The sequence below is a fragment of the Magnolia sinica genome, chromosome 9 (assembly GCF_029962835.1).
Source record: "Magnolia sinica isolate HGM2019 chromosome 9, MsV1, whole genome shotgun sequence".
Classification (NCBI taxonomy): domain Eukaryota; kingdom Viridiplantae; phylum Streptophyta; class Magnoliopsida; order Magnoliales; family Magnoliaceae; genus Magnolia; species Magnolia sinica.
Genome location: NC_080581.1, coordinates 6,376,231 through 6,396,472, shown reverse-complemented (window position 1 = coordinate 6,396,472; position 20,242 = coordinate 6,376,231). Strand labels below are relative to the sequence as shown.

At 39.3% G+C, this 20,242-nt stretch overlaps 1 protein-coding gene across 7 annotated transcripts; it reads left to right on the top strand.

The window, feature by feature from the left end:
• The first annotated feature begins 8,974 nt into the window (after positions 1–8,974).
• Positions 8,975–13,001, top strand: LOC131256763 (uncharacterized). Of its 7 annotated transcripts, none has more exons than XR_009176932.1 (6): positions 8,975–9,238; positions 10,638–11,715; positions 11,803–11,957; positions 12,090–12,278; positions 12,382–12,477; positions 12,705–13,001. XR_009176932.1 is itself a non-coding variant. In XM_058257801.1 (6 exons), exons 2-5 carry the CDS (start codon positions 10,651–10,653, stop codon positions 12,430–12,432), a joined length of 1,494 nt encoding a protein of 497 aa, XP_058113784.1. In that variant the 5' UTR covers positions 8,982–9,238; positions 10,638–10,650; the 3' UTR covers positions 12,433–12,477; positions 12,705–13,001. The 7 variants fall into 7 exon arrangements, 2 of the variants coding, with proteins under 2 accessions (XP_058113784.1, XP_058113785.1); XR_009176933.1 differs by having other exon boundaries at positions 8,976–9,238; positions 11,803–11,929; XR_009176931.1 differs by having other exon boundaries at positions 8,980–9,238; positions 11,803–11,991; positions 12,124–12,278.
• The last annotated feature ends 7,241 nt before the right edge of the window (positions 13,002–20,242 follow it).

Genomic DNA, 20,242 nt, shown 5'->3' with positions numbered 1-20,242 from the left:
GTCTGTCACCGGCCATCCCTTGACGTAGGGACCAGGATTGCTTGGCGTGTCACACAGCACCGACTTGGTACTGGTCGGTGCTGAAAAAGCACTGTGGGCCCCACCATGATGTATGTTGATGTAAGTATTTTAACTACGCCGTCCATCTATTTTGGCGGCTCATTTAAGGGTATAATTATGAAATGAGGCATATCCAAATCTTAAAGTAGACCCACCGTAGAAAATAGTGGTGATTAAATGCCCACCATTAAATTCTTCGCTGATATCTGTGTTTTCCCTTTATCCAGATATGTTGTGTGACCTAATCAACAGATTGGAACACCTAGTTCCACATCGCAACTGGCAAACTGAGTGGATATACCACGTTTCAACACTTGAGGTCTTGGTATCGATCCCTACCGGGGGTGGGTAACATGGATTGTCTGTACTAACAAGCTAACCCAAAAAAAGAAACAAACAAAAATCAACAGATTGGCTGGCAAACGGTGGGCGTTCAATCAACCACTGTTTCCTGTAGTGTGGTCCACCACGTAAGATTTGAATCCACCTCATTTCGGACTCATGGTCTAGAATAGCTTTCAAAATGGATGGACAGCGTCGATAAAATAGGTACATCATGAGGCGTTAGTGCTGTGTGCTCCTCCACACAATCCCAGTCTTAACAGAGGCAATGCGGTTGTGGACTCAGTGGAAGTAAGTTGGTTTTCGTGGCAAGATTTGATTGAGCCCGGTGCCGCTGTCAATATAAAAGATGGGTAATGATATGAATTAGACAATAAGGTTGTTACCAACTTTCGACATTGCGAGATTTGATTAATGAGCCGTACATGAGATGAGCCACTACATATTCAAAAGTCATGCAATGCTGAGGGTGTGAGCTCCAAGGCACTTAATCCGTGTACCTTTGAAAGTGGTTTGGTTTTATTGAACCAGATTAGACCAATCAAATCTCACCATGTAAGGGGCCTCACCAAATCCAGTTCGGCTTGCATGCAACATCAAGAATGATAAAAAATTGTGGTGCTCACGGGCTGTCGATTGTTTGGTGAACCCAACACCACTGAACCCTGTGGTGTATGGACTCTATAAGGCCCTTGATAGTGTATGTGTTTTATCTATGCTTTTCACCCCCTTGTGTCAGCTCATTTTAGGGCATGAGACTAAAATTGAAGCATATCCAATGTTTAAGTTTACCACACTATAGGAAATAATAGGATAATATCATCCATCATTGAAACTTCCTAAGGCCTGTAGTGATGTTTATCTATCATCCAACCTCCTCGTAAGGTTACATAAGCATGAATGAAGGGAAAACACAAATATCAACTTCATCTAAAACTTTTGGAAAACACAAATATCAACTTGATCTAAAGCTTTTGTGGCTCCAAAGAAGTTTTCAATGACATGCGTTTAGTCCCCCCATTTCCTCTAGTGTAGTTCGGTTGAGCTGGATGTGCTTCAATTTTGAGCTCATGCCTTAAAATGAGCTCGCAAAACAGATGAACAATTTAAATAAAATACATACATCATGGTGGGATCCGTAGAGTCCTTACACCATGTGGCTATGTGGTGTTCGGTTCACCATGCCATCGGCATCCATGTTCACTTGTCAAAGGTGTGACCTGCACTGAAAGGGCAAAATCATCCCATCGGCATCCATGTTCACTTGTCAACGGTGTGACCTGCACTGAAAGGGCAAAATCATCTTTTGATATAGGGAATCTTTAATTTTCATTGTGGAACCCAATGTCGACACACATACATGGCTTTGTGCATACAGCCCCATGCTCAAGTTAGGTGGGCATCAAGTGATGGGCCTGCTAGCCACTCAAATAAGGATGTGCATTAGCAGGTCGTTGCATGCAACCTGCCCATCAATGGCATGCAATCAATAAAAAGGAACAATGTATGTAAAATGTGAGATCCATAATGGAAATGACAAAATCATCATTTTACGCGAAGACATTTTATTATGTTTCATGCCTGATGTGCACACATGATACTTTTTAATTGATGAAACATTGATAAACCAAGTGCATGTAGTGTACAATCTTCACCAAGAGGGATACAAAATTCATTTAAAAATCTTGAATCCGGATCCTTTGCTTACCACAAGCAGAGAAATCCTACTTTCTTGCATCGTGATTGGTCCACATTGTTACTGACGTTGTCAACACTCTTGCATTAAATGTAGTATACAATGATGTGATCAAATTAGATTGCAACAAGATGGATTTTCTTGCTTATAGCAAGTAGAGGAACCAGATTCAAAAATCTTTACTTTTCTATTGAGTCTCATATTTAACAAATGCACATGATATAATTTTCATTGGACAATAATTATTACACAGGGATTCATTTAACCCCTAGTAACACATAATCCACATCCACGAAAAAAGCCATATGTTGTAATCCCTAGTTAGACATAATCCACATCGACGAAGAAGGCCAGTAGTGTATGTCACCTTACACTTGAGCACATGCTCGGATTGAGAGAAGCCCTTATTCAAGCGGGAGTTTTTGATATTCCGACTACATATGTTGCTAGATATACGCGCACTTAAAAATGGTGCACCTTAGCATATCTTAATCCAAATTAAACCGCCTAAATTGTGGAACATTGTCATTAAGTTATAGTACAAAAATTAGGTTAGTTGAATAATCATAACCTTTAATCCATAAACATTTTTCGAAATATGGCTTTTGGATTTTTATTTTTATTTTTCCTTTTCATTTCCAACTGTCCAAAACATGTCCAGCAATTTAATAATTGAATAACTAAATCTTTTTTTTTTTTTTTGCCAATAGGTATAAACTATAAACCAGTCGGCAGTGGCTATAATTTGGACAGTTTACTTTGAATTACAGGATTTTTACCATAAAATTCCTCACAATTGCTACTCTCTCTCTCTCTCTCTCTCTCTCTCTCTCACACACACACACACTTTTAACTTTCATATTACCAAAGCATGTTAGAAAAGGCATGCAGCTCAAAAAATATAAGGGTGGAAAAAATAAAGGCAATTAAATAAGAATAGATTCCAAAATACAAAAGCATAAGAGACAATGACCATCAATAATAATATTATAATTAATTAACATATCTTTAGTTTTAAGTCAACTTGAAAAGATCATCAAAGTGGTAATGGAGTGCCTAAAAATATTATCCTTGAATAGAGATCAACCTAGTGAATAACAATATTCCAATCATGACAAGCATAGACCATTGAACCAAAATAAATTTAACCTTTTTAGAAAAAGGGTCCAAATAACCTTATTCTCGCCGAAACAAAGGCAATCAACCTCATTTGGTCTAAAAATTCAAAGCTACTAATGAAGGTAAAATGACTTATTTATCTTTAATTTGAGAATTGGGAGGAAAACCTTAATGACCCATGATAAAAAGGAATTAATCGTCACACACCCATGTGCTATAAAGCTCTTATCCACACCACACATGTCAACGCGGGATCTAATCCATCCATCAGGTTAGTCTAACCTTTAGATATTTTCTCAAAAGTTAAAATCTAGTTCATTCAGCGCATGGGCCCCGTATTAAAAATAAATGAATAGGTTCAAAAACAATTTATTCAAAAAATTTGGAGCCATTGTTTTGTAAATTGTAGCTCACTTGATGGGCGGATCAACTTGATTCTTAGGCTAAGCCACCAATACAGCAGTGTCATTCTCATGTATTACCCGAATAACACCTTAGTGGGTGTTACTCTTACCATGGGGCCCATCTTGATGATGTATAGTATATCCATACCTGGTCCCAAAAATGAAATACATCAAAATCTTAGGTGGACCACACCACTAGAAATAGTGGTAATGTTTATTTTCCATCAAACCCATTGATATGAAGAGAAAATATAAAGATCAGATTGATCCAAAACTTCTGTGGCCAACAAGAAGTTTTTAATGGTCATTAACCACTTTTTCCAGTGGTGTGGTCCACCAGAGATTTGGATCTACTTAAATTTTGAGATAACGTCTTAAAATGAGATGAGAAAATAGATGTACCGTGTGGATATACAGCGCATTCATCAAGGTGGGCCCCACATGGTAAGGGTAACACCTTAGGATTTTGACTTTGCTTAGCCCACATGCATATGGGCTACGTGAGCCAGTATGGCATGTTAAGCTCAAGATCCAATCCATCTATCAGAACGGCACCATTATATTAATGCCATAATCCAAGAATTAGGTTGATCCAACGGTCAAGTGGACAACATCTTGCAAAACAAGTGTACGGTTGCAAAAAACTTGGATGAATTTTTTCCAACTCATCCACCTGTTTTTAATAGTGGGGCCCAACGTGCTGATAGAACTAGATTTTCGTTTTGGGAGATTAAATTGATGAAAGGATCAGATCTCTACAAGCATCTGGCTAGCTTGTAATCCTGAGTTTCAACACTGAAGTCATAGGTTCGAGTACTGATGGTACTGTGAGTGGGTGTGTTGAAAAATGTTTGACTTACACACGTGTGCAAGCTTACCGAAGCTATTCTCGTAATGGGTTTTAAAGATTTTTCTCACATTCTCCAAGGGTAAAAAGGTCTTTTTAACTTCTTTAGTAGGTGGTAAGCATGTTTTATTTTCTGAAAATGGGTAATTAAGACTTTTTAACTTCTTAAGTAGGTTCAAGCATGCTTTGTTTTCTGAAAAAAAAAATAAAATTGGTTGGGATTGTTTCCTGCCCTGCCTGGGGGGAAATCAGGAGGGGCTCTATGGGACCCAACCATGATGTATGGATTTTATCCACGCCGTTCATCCATTTTTCCATATCATTTTAGGATTTGAGTCCAAAAATGAGGCAGACCCAATTCTCAAGTGGACCACACCACAGGAAAGAGTGGCGATAATGGCACCACCCTTGAAAACCTTACTAGGCCCCACCATGATGCTTATTTGCCATCTGACCTGTTCATAAGGTTCAATAAACCTGGACGAAGAGAAAACACAGATGTCAGCTTCATCCAAAACTTTTGTGGCTGTCAAGGAATTTTAATTGTGGGGATTCAATCCCCACTGTGTGGTCCCCTTGACCCTTGGATCTCCATCATGTTTGGGCTCATAACTTAAAGTGACCTGGAAAAAGGAACGAACGGTGTGGATAAAATCCCTAGTTCTTGCAACTAGGGATAATTAAAAAGCTTGCTTGACTTCAGTAGAGATAGGCAAGGCATTACTTTTGCGTATGTGAAGAGAACGACTTCGTGTGGATGAGATTCAGTCCGTCCATCAGATCTACTATACATTGTATAATCGCTTGAAAATTAGCCCAATTCAACTAACAGGTGGGCCGCACAATGGAGAACGGTTGAAATGAAAAGTTCCACCATTGCAACTGTCAGAATTCATTGTGGGTCTGCCATGGTGTATGCCATTCGGTCCACTCATATCGCATACCAGGCAGGTTTTTATGGGAAATTAGGACATATCAATATTCATATTAGCCACACCAATTTAAAAGTTTTGAGAATGATTTTACACCGTTCCCTGTAGCACGGCCGACCTAACCTAAATTTTGGATTTTAGTGAATTTTGGTGCGTTTGGTGAAAATATGAAGGTGCACCTAATGGACAGGGTAGATTTGATGCATTTTTGTCTAGAGTGGTGCTCAGTTAGTGCAAGTTAGGTTTCAACATACCCATATAAGTAGACGTGTGTATATTGCTTGATATGTTTGTATTGACCTGGCGTGGTTGGATTTAATTAGGTTATGCCGTTACGTGCCATTATTAACAACAGGGACCATGAAAGGATATCTTCGATGACTCTAGTGGTGGGATTTGATTAGGTCACGTCCTTTGCATGGGCCTCATATCTTACAGCCGAATATGGCCTAATCAAATCACACCATGTTAGGTCACTAGGCACTGGCAATGCACGTTTTAATGGCAACATATGGCCCAATTAAAGCCCCCCACATTGGGTAACCATAGACGTCAGAGTCGTAGATTGCATGGTGACTTGGTCACCACTGATGCATGTGGTGACCCAACATGCAAGAATTTGATTAGGCCACGCGTCATCATCAAAGACAAGGCTTAGTCAAGTACATACTCTACTTAACAACTTTGAAACATGCTTTGTGTGGACTCCATCTCTAATAAAGACATGTTAGCTATCCAATTAATTCCTGCCATGTTGGGTCACCAAGGATGTTGGGTTCACCCTACAATGCACATTCATGGTGGTAACATAAATTGTGTGGTGACCCCAACACAACTTAACTTGGTGGTTTTAAGATGGTGCAAGATTTAAATAAACTTGTTAAAGATGGGCTTCATTAAAAATTTACCTAATTGAATGACTTTCAAATATGCTTTGCATAAGCTTATTTTCAAGCAAATCAATCACCTTTCGCCACATCCCAACACCATTAAGCAATGTGGTGATGGGGTCATTGTGCATTGGGACATGGAGAGAATTGATTGGTTTGTCAAATATTTAAGTCCATACAAAGCATGCTTGAAAGAGACACGGAAATATGTGGTGACCCTACCACCACATAGGTCCATGGTGACAGCTTGACAAGATTAGAGGGAGCCAATTGTGATATTTATATTTTACCCATGTCATTTGTATATTTTACCGGCTCATTTTAAGACACGAGTTCAAAAATTGAAGCATATCTAAAGCTTAAGTGGGCCACGCTACATGAAATAATAGGGATTAAATGTCTACCATTTGAAACTAGAGGTGTGCTCGAGTTGAATGAGTTGAGCTTGGCACAGCTCAACTTGGCTCGGCTACTAGCTGACCTCAACTCGAACTTGGCTTGGCTCGGTCCTCGAGCTTGACTGGTCAACTCAGCTCGGTTTGATTAGTAGCTTGGGCTAATTCGAGCCGAGTTCGAGTCAAGATCAAGCCTATGTGGTATTTCCACAAACTCATGGAGTGCACTTTCAATTTCTTAGTAGATGTAAAACACTAGCGGATGCTTACAGGTATTTCATTAAACAGCTTGTAAGTAACACCAAAATTAAGAAAAAATAGTATTTGTTTTATATATATACCTTCCTTACCACTAGTTGAAACTTCATTGAGTCATTTCATCAAATACTTGGCGAGCAACATCAATATCAAAGTGACTGAGTCACCGAATTGGCTCGATCCAAGTTCGATTCAAGTTGGGTTCAATCTGAGTTGAGTCGAGCTCAAACAAGCTCAAACTTGGTTCGAAATCTTTTCGAGCGCAAAATATCAGCTTGAACTCAATTTCAAACTAAGTCAAATCAAGTTTTTTCAAGCCAAGTTGAGCCAATTTGTGTACAACCCTATTGAAAACTTTTTGTAAGCTACGTTAAGTTTCGTATTAAGTTGATATTTGTATTTTTACTCTGTCCAGCTCACAAAACATTATAAACAAGTTGGATGGCCAATAAACATTAATGTAAGCCCTCAGAAATTTTGAATGGCAATTGTGATCATCCCCACCATTGCCTATGGTGCCGGTCACTCAGCTTTGAAGGTTCTTTAATTTTGTACTCATCTATTAAAACATTGGTAAAACACATGTATTATGGTTAGTTTCATGGAATTCGGCCACTATAGAGGTTTGTGGTGGCGGGAAAACCACGCAATCCGCATCCGTTTGAAAGCGACGTGGATCTACCCACCTTAGCTGTGAAATGAGGTGGCTAGATTTGATTGGTGGGCTCCTACATGGTCCGAAATGAACGACCTTTCTTGAGGTTTTCGAAGAGTACTCTCTGGGAGCATACAACCCTATCAATCAAAACTCGCCACGTCATTTCACCATCGGAGTAGTTGGTGAACAACTCACCACCCAATCCGCGTCCCTTTAATCCATTTCAAGCGAGGATTGCGTGGAGACCAGGTCACCATGGATGTCCTTTTTGACCTGACTCTGTTGGGCCCAAAGGAATCTATGTGTGTAATCCATGCCGTCCATCCATTTTTTCAGATCATTTAAGATCACAGGATAAAAAATGAGTAAGATATTATGCACAAGTGGACCACACCACAGGGAAACAGTAGTGATAATACACCTACCTCTAAAACCTTACCAGGGCCGACCGTAATGTTTATTGGCCATCGAACCTGATAAATGAGGTCTCAAAGGCATGTTTGAAAGCAAAACAAAAAAATAATCTTGATCTACGACTTCTGCTCCCCATGAAGTTTTCAACCGTAAATGTTCACTCCCCTTTATTTCCTATGGTGTGATTCACTTGAGCTTTGGATCCATCTCATTTTTTGGGCCATGACATGAAATGATCTTAAAAAAAGAATGGACGGCGTGGATAAAATTCACATTACAGTGGCCCCACAGCGTTGGGTCACCAGGATATCCCACCTGTCCGCGTCTGATGAAGGTTGTTAGGTCTGGGTGCGGATTAGGTGCGGCCCGGCTTTATCCGAGACGATGCGGACCTTACCGTGGGTCCCACCTTGATGAAAATACGCTATATCTACACCGTTCAATTGTTTTTAACAGATCATTTTAGGTCATTAACCTAAAAATAAAATAGATCCAAATTTCAGGTGGATCACACGTTAGGAAAGAGGGCTTATTTACCATTAAAACCTTATTGTGGTAGATAGGTTTTGGATCAAGCTGATATTTATTTAATTTAGTTAATCCAGGTTTTTTTATTTTTTTACGTTATCAACAGGTTGGATGGAAAATAAACATTATGGAAACAGTATGGTGGGACCCAGGAAATTTTTAATGGAGAAGCGTTTAATCACCACCTTTTTCCTATAGTATGGTCTAACTTAGAATTGAATCTACTTCATTTTTGAGTCATTCCATAAAATGATCTGAAAAACGGATGGACGGAATGGATATAGAATACATACATCAAGGTGGGCCCCACGGTAATAGATGCACCGTCTTGACTAAGGCCAGGGCCGCACCTAATCCACTCCCGGTGGGTATTGTACGTACGCGACCGAGCCAGCGGTACGTGGCCCAATCCAATCCCTCCACGTCCAACACTACGAGCTACTGGCGGTTGGGTCACCACGCAATCCCCGTCCCCAGTGGTGGCAGGGTCACCACGCAATCCACCTCTCTCTCTCTCTCTCGTCTCTTCTCTTCTGAGAACCCACAAGCTAAGCTCTCTCTCTCTCAAACCCCAGAATCCCCTCTCTCTCTCTCTCTCTCTCTCTCTCTCTCTCTTCCCCCAAACCACAACGTAGCGAGCTGGATTAGCGCCTCTAACCAGCTGCGACAGCGGCAAGTCTCTCGACAAGCTTCAGGTCTCTCTCTCTCTCTCTCTCTCTCTCTCTCTCTCTCTCGTGGATGAATATTGAGAATATGGATTTTGAAATAATTTCGTCTTACTCAGAAAGATAGGGTTCTCATCATATCTATGGATATGTATTATTGAAAACCCTTAGGTTTTACATGGCATGATCACCATTTCCTATATCTCCTGCAAGTAGTATCTTTCTCTTATTACAGTTAGGGTTTTTTAAAAATACCCATATCGATAGTCGGGTATTTGCAAATACCCACATCCCCGCAATCTCTCTCTCTCTCTCTCTCTCTCTCTCTCTCTCTCTCTCAATACCCACATTTAAAAACGAAAAAAGAAAAAGGAGTTGGGTTTGCAAATAACTACCATGTTAATATCCAGGTATTGCAAATATGTTATTGTTGCTGTAGCTTTTATGGCTTTTCTCAGAAAATAAGAGAGGAAAATACTCATCTGTCCTACTCTCTGCTCTTTCAATAAGAAAGCCCAAAAAGAAAAGCTCGAGCGGGTCACATTTATGCGCAGATTCACCGCACAGATGGGCGGAAACATACGCTGCTACCATCCATCAAAATTGTGGGCCCGTTGTATATGGGGGATGCAGAGAAAATCACAGTCCAAGATGCAGCCTTTAATTTTCTCTGTGAGGGCTGGGATAGGAGTCTGGACGTCCCTGAAGATTCAATTATATTTTTCATTTTTTCTAGATTTTCCAGCAAATGGCGTTCGGGACCAGCTTTCAGGCCTTGTATGTGTCCCCTGTTCTTGCCAGCCTTTCCAGGAGCTTAATTCCCCTTCCAGAGAGGCACCTCTAGCCTGGCTTTAGCATTTCATATTCTTTCACTTCAAACTAGTTATAAGATCACATCTTTTCACCACACATTTCTAGATTGCAGAACCGTTCCCGGAAGTCGGACCTTGTTTACCAAACAATAAAGAAACTATTGCAGGATTAATATTATAGAACTGATCACTTGATTTTGTTCTTGGGTTTGCACTTTTGCTTTTCTCTGTGTATATGTTTTGATTTTAGTTCTAGTAGGTATTTCATAATGGCTGTTGCGGCTGCTTTTTTTATTGGGAAAAAAAAGGGAAAAATCTGTATCTTCCTCGTAACGGACTGTTACGGCCTCTACAGAGGGGCGTAACAGGTCGTTATGTGTCATTTTTTTCCATAACAGCTGTTATGACCTTGTAATGTGTAACGGTTGCCACCGTTACCTTTACGTAACGGCGTTAGGGGACACCATCAGTTCTATTCCTTTTTTTCATTGTGACAAGTGCTTTATTAGTTATGAATGGCTGGTAGGCATGGTGGTTAATGAATATTAAGTATTTTGGTAGATTTTAAAGTTGGATTGCGTTATTTATAGTCGGACAATTTTTTGATGGACTTATAGGTCAGTTGATAACATGGATGATAATTCCTTGGAGAGTCAAGTTTCTTCTCAATCATGTCAAAGGGCGGACCTTGATCTTCTAGATGAGAGTCGCATCGAAGAAGCAGAACAAGAAGAATTGGTTAAGGAGGATGAGAAATTAGATGAAGAATTAAAACTTGAAAATCTTCAAGATGAAAGTCATGTCCAAGAAACAGGACAGGAATTATCGGTTAAGACAGATGATGACTTAGATAAAGAACCAAAACTTGGAATGGAGTTTACTTCTGAAGAGGATGCATATGAGTTTTACAACAAATATGCTGGGAAGGTAGGGTTTAGTGTTCGAAGAGCATGGATAAGAAGATCAGATGATGGTATCATCACTACGAGAATATTTTGTTGTTGTAAAGAAGGTAAGAAACGTGAAGATAAAAGAACAGATCAGGTGAAGTATCACCGTCCAGCTACAAGAACTGATTGTCTAGCAAGAATGATCATAAGGCTTCAAAAGAATGGTAAATACAGTGTTACAAAATTTGTTGCGGAGCATAACCATGAGGTTCTTACACCATCAGAGGCACACCTATTGAGGTCACAAAAAGCATTAACTAATACTTTGGAGAAGCGTTATGACCATTTGTGTCGCAAGTTTATTAAAATTGCAGCAATGGCTGCAGACTGTGACGAGGCCTTTAAATTTGTTGATAGCTATTTAGAAAAACTTAATGTTGAAGTGATGGAATGTATAAAAAGAGTCAAGGGACCTGCACTAATGACATCTCATGCTATTGATGGAAGTGTTGATACTGGAATTGTATGTCATGAGCCGACTGACAATGAAGTTACTATTGTTAATAGTGTAGGTTCCCAAAATGTAAGTGGAATTAGAGTACCACCTACAGTTGGAAGCAGTTGTTTTACACTTAAATATCCACTATATAAAGAAGTGAAGAAAAGATCCCGAACTGAATCCACCCAGTCACGAACAAATAAGGAGAAAAATGAATCAGCCCAAGCACCAAATATCATTCATCCTCCTTTATTTCCGCATCCACATTATCCAGTTGCATTCCCTCCGCTTGCTCAGTTCAATCAGGTATCATTGAGATTTTATTTACTCAATTTTGTCATATCATATGTTATTCTTGTTAAAAGTTTTTGATACTTTGTTTTTCTCTTACAGGGTCCACATGTTATTATTCTGAGTCCTTTTGGATTGCCAAGTGGATCCCATGCAGGACCTGATCATCCTATGATAAAGAGCTACACTCCTGGCCCCAGTGGATCCATCAATGCACCATTGGCTCATTGTGGGTACCAACAACCTAATGTCAACATGTACCAACAAAACTCTTTGAGCATCAAAGCTCAAGTAATGCATATTAATTTACTAGACTTATCATATCATGTCTTTTGTTCATTACGCTCGGACTCATTGAAGATTCTGTTACCTTGTTTTTTCTCTACTAGGGTTCTGCAAAACTTAATCATCATATGGTGACAGGTTGCATAGCCGGTCCCAGTGGATTCACATATGCACCATTCCCCGCTTGTGGGCAGCAACCAAGTATCAACTTGTCCCAACAAAATCCTTCAAACAATCCTCAGTTACCCAAGTTACATCAAGATTCATCCAAAGGGAACACCGTACCTAGTCAGGTACGTGACATTTCTTGAGAAATTACTCGAAGCTTTACCGAATAAGCTTTTTAAATTTAGATATTGTGAGAAATTGATGCATTATTTGAAATTCCACATGCAGTCATATTCACCACCATCTGATGACAATGAGTCAGTGAGATCTGAGGACTGAGGACCACCATCCGCATTCCAGTAATTAGATTTTTCGTTATCAAAGGTCAGTGTATGTTGTTCCTCTAGTGGCATGATTCTAAATTTATATTTTGTGTCTTTTTTTTTCTTGGTTAATGTGTTTTTTTTAGGAAATGATTTCATGAATACGTCTAGTGGCATGATTCTGTGTGTGTGTATGTGTGTGTGTGTTTCCTTAACTTCTCTCATGTTTAGAGGTGAACTTCTCGGTGGCATTTTCTCATAGATTTCTCTCTCTTGGACTGGTTACAGGCTCTGATGAAAAGATGGTGTCATTGAAAAATGGAAGTTATGGCAAGTGTGGAAAGATGGTGGATCAATCAGCCTATTCAGATTCAAACTATGAAGTTTCAACCGTAGTTACCCAAATAGTGGTTCGACTAATTCGAGTTTGAATATATAGTTCGTAGTTTAATAACTTTTAAATTCATCGATTTGATGGGGTAGGTTTTTCAATTTGCTAGATTCACTCTTCGGATTCGTTTAGTTCAATAGACTAGTAACAGGCTATAGTTCTACGTAATTCAATCCAGTTCAGAGCATTCACTATTTTCTAGTAATCAACTAACCATGCAATCGATGTCCATCAATTGATGGTTAGTATTGCTTGATAAATATGATTTTAGAAAGATGCCCATCCACAAGGTGGCCCACAATTTGGATGGTAAGGGTAGCTTTGCATGAGTGCCACATAAGAGGAGGATGAGCCTTTACTATTTTCAAAATCAAAATGGTGGTGAACTATCACAGGAGTGGAGCCTTAATTCAAGTATTTGGTTGCCAGGTTTGCATTAGTTAACACGCGCGTTCAAGACTGGGAGATCCAAGCAGTGCATCAGTTCATGCCACCTTGTAGATGCCATTGCTCTAAAGTCAAGCCAAGTCCACATGTGAATGTAAGAAACAAAAGATGTTTTAGAAAGACTTGGCCAAGCATGTTTACGCATTCATTTGTTTGTAGCCTCTAACTCAACTAATCAGTTCACTGGCCCTACTTTTGTTCCATGGAATTTTCATAGTGGGACCCATCTAATGGATGGACCACATGTGACACTTTGTCACATGAGATGGAATGTAGATGGGCTCCATCGTACACTCATGTGTGCTTACTAGAGCTCTGAGTTTTCATCCTGTGACTCTAGTATGTGAATCCTCTAGTAAAAAGAAATTTGCTACCCTTGTAGAGTATGACAGATGATATATAGGCACTTCAAGATTCTGCATGTTGAATACAAATAGCTCAAATTGAACCACCCAAATTGTTAGATGCATCATTAACCATAAATATGACTGATTAAACAAAGTAATTACAGATTTGTAAAATATTTAGTCGACGATTGAACTGAAGAATAGACAACAGTCCTAATTCATCGAACAGATGGCCATAAAGAGGTTTGAATTGTTCAACCAATCTAGTTTCTGGGTCATGACCTCCCTATGGTGGTCAAATAATTTGAATGGTTCATTTGGAGTTTGGTTTTTATCATGCCTATAGTTTTTGAGTGTGTATCAATGATCACGCCCTGCCAAACTATCAAATAGCTCTTCTTCCTCTTTTTCTTCCCTTCCAACCAAAGGAAGAGGATAAAGCCATCTGCCTTCCACCATGGAGTTGCAGACCTGCCATTTTGAACTCCATCATCTGCTATCATCCCTTGGAGTTGCTGTAGATCCATCCTCCATGGCCAATTTGTGATTTGGACCATGAAGATTTGATTCGATTAATATCATCCAATCCAAGCAACTTGAACTGCAAATTAGGTTACTCAAACTAATTCAGTCTGGGCTCAAATGCAACAAATTGGGTAACTGTGGTTTCAGCAACAAAATCAGTGGCTAATGAATGTGGATTTTGGGCATGTTTCATTCTTTCAGCTTCATGGCATTCACCTATAAGCTCTAGTTGTGGAATGAATGTGGATTGATTGGGTACAAGGTGTAGTCATGTGATTAGATTGCTAACAACTTTTTTCATTTTCTTTTCATCTTTATCGCTATTCGTGATCTTTATTAGACCTTCCCCACCCAAAAAAAAAACTGTGGTCTTTATAAGCTATATATATATATATATATAGAGAGAGAGAGAGAGAGAGAGAGAGAGAGAGAGAGAGAGAGATGCGGACGACAAGGAAAATAAGCGCATGTTGCAGAATGTGGATTTTTAGCACAGGTTGAATGTGAAAGAATGTGGGTTTTCGGCGAACGTGGGTTGTATGTAGAAAGAATGCAGATTTTCAGTGTGTGGGTTGAGTCTGGAAAGAATGTGGATTCGTGTATGTGGGCGGCTTGTTGTGGAATGATTGTAAGAATGACTTGGATTGATTGTGTGTATGGGTTGAATGTGTAATGAATGTGGATTGTTTGTGTATGGATTGTTGGTTTATATAAATTGGATTCATATGTTAGTACCTTTATCAGATTTAACCTAGTCTTAGTCATCGTCATGTGTAAGAGTGAAGTGATATCATGGACAGATCATGAGCAGAAATATATCGAATTTTCTTGCTGTTTGCGTATATTATTTTACATGCTATCTGCTGAGAAATTTTTGACTGATGCTCCATCAGTTCTTTTAGTTGAACAAGTAGAGAATGTGTGGAGAATATCTGATTGGAGAAGCAGGATCTCCATTGCCTGTGAAGACATGTAAGATGGAACCCATCTCGCCCATTGTCTGCAAACTTGCAGAGCTTTGGATTGGTAGGTTGGGCTGGTTGGGGCAGTTCTCTTGGCATCTATTGATTTCTTTTTTCTTTTTCCCTTCTTAATGGAAATAGAATCCTGTAAAACATATCTATTTTGCTGATTGTTCTTGTATTTTACAGAGTTGTTCGATCCTTTTCTAATAGTGGTATTGCTGTCTCGGGTACTATTTTGCTATTAGCATAGTTGCTTCTGTGTTAGGGAAATCTCCTTTTCTATTAGTGGTATTGTTCTTTGTTTCTCAGGTACTATTTTGCTATTAGTATAGTTGCTTCTGTATTAGGGAAATCGCGGTTTGGCAGAATGAATTTGGAAATCTGAATTAAGAAACCAAATCCTGGATTTTTAAACTTGGACTTTGTATTCTTTCAATTGTTGTTGGTAGTTTGGATTTTCAATCGTGTGGAAGTCAGAAATTATGTTTGGTGGCTTAGATATTAACTTAATTAGGCATGAAAAGGCACGAGGATAGAGTAATTCTGAGAGAGGATTGAAAATTCATAATTTTCCATCCACCCAACTCTCTCTTTTTTTTGTTTTTTTGGTTTTTTGTTTTTTGCCCCTGCTGAACATATAATACCTGGTGGATGTGGGGCCCATGTGATGCGTGCATGAAATCCAACCTATCCATCGAAGCTGAATGCATGGTGTGCCACCCACCACCCACCTAGGTAGTGTGTTGAGGTCACCAAGGTCTGTGTTCCCCAGGATGATGTAGGTGTTATATCCAAACCGTCCGGCCATTTTGCAAGATTAATTTAGACATGAGCCCAGAAATGAGGTAGATCTACAGCTCTAGTGGACCACACCACAGAAAGCTGTGGGGATTGCCTACCCTTGAAAACTTCCCGGGGCTACGGAAGTTTTGGATCAAGTTGATATTTGTGTTTTCCCTTCATCTGGGTATGTGTGACCTTTGAACAGGTGGGATGGCAAATAAACATCATGATAAGCCATAGGAAGTTTTCAACTATTTCCTGTGTTGTTGGTCCACTTGAGCTTTGGATGTGTCTTATTTTTGGGCTCTTGCCCTAAAATGATCTGGAAAAATGGATGGACGGCATGGATAAAACACACATCACCGTAGGCCCCACAGTCGGCTCACCAGACCGGGTCTCCAGGTCCGCGTCCTGGACCAATTCACGTCTGAGGTGAACCTCAGAACACGTGCCAACTCGGCATACATGTGCGATATCTAGGCCGCATGGCAGGCGGGGCTTGGTTTGGATACCGTCCAAACATCCAAGCAAGTCGACTAAATCCGCCACACGTGTCCGCGGAATTCTGTCTGCCTATTGATTCTCTAGCAGAAGGTAATGGTAGATACGCAATCACTAAAAAATTGTGTGCGTGGCATACAACTGATTCAAACTGAACCGTCCAAATCATGGGTCCATATTTAGATAGATCATAAACCCTAAATTTAACAGATCTCTTCTTTCACCTGCCGATTCGTGGTCATTTAATCTATGGTCGAAATGAAAATAATCAATGGTCCAAAATTAACAAAGAAGTGCTACTACGTAAAAGGTAAAGATCAATCAATCAATCTGATGTTTGGATCATGACCTATATGTGGAGATCCATACAGTTTTATCGGTTTGATATGAGTTTATATATGCTACCTATACTATATCGGAGTGCCTGCGTATCAGCACTCACACTTAGGCAGAGTACCAAATAACTAATTTCTAACCGTCTATTTTATGAATAAGTGTGGCCCATCGGATTAATAAATTTCTATATGAGACCCCTCCTAATGATTTGTTCCATTTTTTGTATTCATGCCGCGATTCATTTCTTCACCCTTGTGAATTGCCCTATACCTAAATTAGTTAAACAAGAGTGATTGTGTGTTGAGTAAACTCATTAAGGCCCATCCGTGATGTATGTGTCTATCCACATTGTCCATCATTTTACCAGCTCATTTTAGAGTATAATCCCATAATTGAAGCATTATCCAAATCACAAGTGAACCACACCATTTAAACCTTCTTAGAGCACACAATGATATTTATTTTTCACCAAACACGTTCATGAGGACGCACACAGATAGACGAAGGGAAACACAAATATTAGATTGATATAAAACTTTTGTAGCCTTTGAAAAGTTTTAAATGATAAGTGCTCAATTTCCATTATTTTTGTGGTGCGACCCACTCTGATATTTTCATATTTTTAAAATTTAGGCTCATGCCAAAAATGAACTGACAAAACAAAACAGATGGACTGAATAGGACACATATACGATGGTAGGCCTATAAAGTTTACCCAGCACGTTATACCAAACTGAGTTATACTATAGCATATTGAATTACTAGGTATGCAATCCACTCTCTAATTAAACTCTTAGGCTGGTTGATTTTTCAATTATTATTATAAATAATGGTAAATGAATGATGATAACTTTTGATGGGTGTTTGAATGAGAATAAAATACCTATACAGTTACACTTCCAAAATCACGCCAAAATGCATGAAATCAATATGTATTGGGATCCTATTAAATTTATAAGTCCCATCATAATGGATGTGCCATCCATCTCACCATTTTACCCAGATATGAGTTTAAAAATGGGGCGCACACATTACAGGAAACAAGGGAGATAATGACTCTCAACGCTCAGACTTGAAAAGTTTCTGAGGCTCATTGGGATGTGTATCTCTCATCCAACTTGTTCATAGCTCCTATGAAGTTTTTAACGTTAGACGTTGAATTCCCACCGTTCCTTATAGTGTGGTCCAATTATGCTTTGGATCTACCTCATTTTTGGGCTTAAGCCCTAAAATAAGTTTATGGAACAGGTGGATGGCGTGGATAAAATGCTTCACAGATTTTACACACTGAAGTTGTATGGTAGACTAAGCTTAGACAAACAAGCCCCCTTTCAATGTCAATATTGGGACCTGTCAGTGTCAAGACCGCTATTATATTTATTATAATTGGAAGTAGAATAGGCAATGAGTAAACTTCGTGGGATGTGATATTTGTATTTTATCAGCTCTGTCCATCTATTTTATTAGATAATTTTAGGGCTTGATACAAAACATAATCATATCAAATGGTTAAGTTAGCCCCACAACAGGAAACAATGTGAATTGAGTAGCTATCATTGAAAAAATCATGGGAGCCAAGAAAGTTTTGGATCAAGCTGATATTTGTGTATTCCCTTTATCCATGTCTGTCTAATGTTATGAAACGGTTGCATTGCAAATCAATGTCACTGTAGGCCCTGTCAAGGTTTCAACTATGGAAATCATTATTCCACTGTTCCCATGTTGTGGTCTACTTGAGCTTTGGATATACTTCAATTTTGAGTTCAACTCCTTGAATGAATTTGAAAAATGATTAGACAAATACATTGACGGTGGGCTCAACAGAATTTACTCAAGTATGATAAAAGCTAAATAATAACGACTTATTTACATTGAATTACAATTGTAAATAAAAAAATCAAACAAATCCAAAGAGGACTTGCATGACACTCAGGCAGCCTATGGTACTTAGAGGTGCCTTATTTACATTGAATTGCAATTGTAAATAAAAAATCAAACAAATCCAAAGAGGAATTGCATGATACTCATGCAGCCCATGGTACTTATAGGTGCTCAGAAATTGTACACTTAGGAAATCAGTAACTCATCGTAAACTCTGACCAAATGGCAGAAGAAAATGAAACGTAACTCACACTCCCAAAACTAAATTGGTTTAAAAATCCTAACTCCTGATTAAGTGGACACTTGTTTGTTGAAATAGGACCACTGAATACTCTTTCACTACCAACTTAGGGTGTCAGCGGCCAGGCCCAGCCCTGAAAATTTAATATTTCGAATAGGGCTGGGGTGACGGCCCAACTTGAAACAGTTCAAAATTGGCCGAGACCAACCCCACGCCCAGCCAGTGGACAACCCCAGCCATCCAATAAATGTCCACCAATCCAATAGCCAAATGATCAAATGGTCATGAATTTTGGCTCAAGATGCATCGAAAGGGAGACATATATTTACTGAATTTTATGTAAAAAATGCAATTTTTATTTTTATTTTTAAGTGCCTGAGCATCATCCATCACACACTTTCAGACTAATAAATTTTTTGTCGGGAGCAGGTTAGGTGCCGCCCCGACCTAACCCCCGGTACGCGGTTTAACTACCGACAGGTTGGGTGGGAAACTTCAATTGACGCCACCTAATTTCGTGAGCCCCACCATGATGTATTTGTTGTATCCACACCACTCATGTATTTGGAGAGATCATTTTATGGCATTAGATAAAGAATTAGGCAGATCCAAATTTGTACTAGACCCACCATAGAAAACGGTGGGGAGAGTTACACCTACCGTTGATACCTTCCTAAGGTCTTCCATGATGTTTATTTGAGATCCAACCTGTTCATAACTTTTGTGGCCTTAGAAGTTTTTAAGGGTGAGCATCACTCTCCCCACTGTTTTCTGTAATATGGTCTGCTAGAGCTTTGGATATGACTCATTAATTGGACAATGCCCTAACATGATCTGCTCCTAATGGATGGACGGTATGGATACAAAACATACATCACGGTGAGGCCCATATAACTCGGTGACGTCACATGTCGGTAGCTGATCCGCATCCCAAGATGCTGCGGCGCTTACTGCAGGGCCTACCTTAATGTATTTATTATATATCCAAGCCGTCCATCCGTTTTTCCTGATCATTTTAGTGCATTATCCCTAAAACAAAGCAGATTCAATTCTAAGGTGGTCCATACCCTAGGAATAGTAATGATTGACCATTAATGGCCTATGAAAGTTTTTGATAAGCTATATGGGAAATAAACATTACCAAAACATTAAGGTGGGCCTTAAAATGTTTTTAACGGTTGTACGTTCAATCACCACTGTTTACTGAAGTATGTCCACCTGAGATTTGGATATACTTAATTTTTGGGATAAAAACGGATGTACAGTACGGATTTGTAATAAGTACATCAGGGTGTGTACGGGGCTCACCTAAACCGCTCTCGTTTTTATCGAAATCGGAATGCGTACTGAGTTACTGCGTGCACTCTTATCCTACTGAGTAAACTTAGTTGGGCCTACCGTGAATGTAT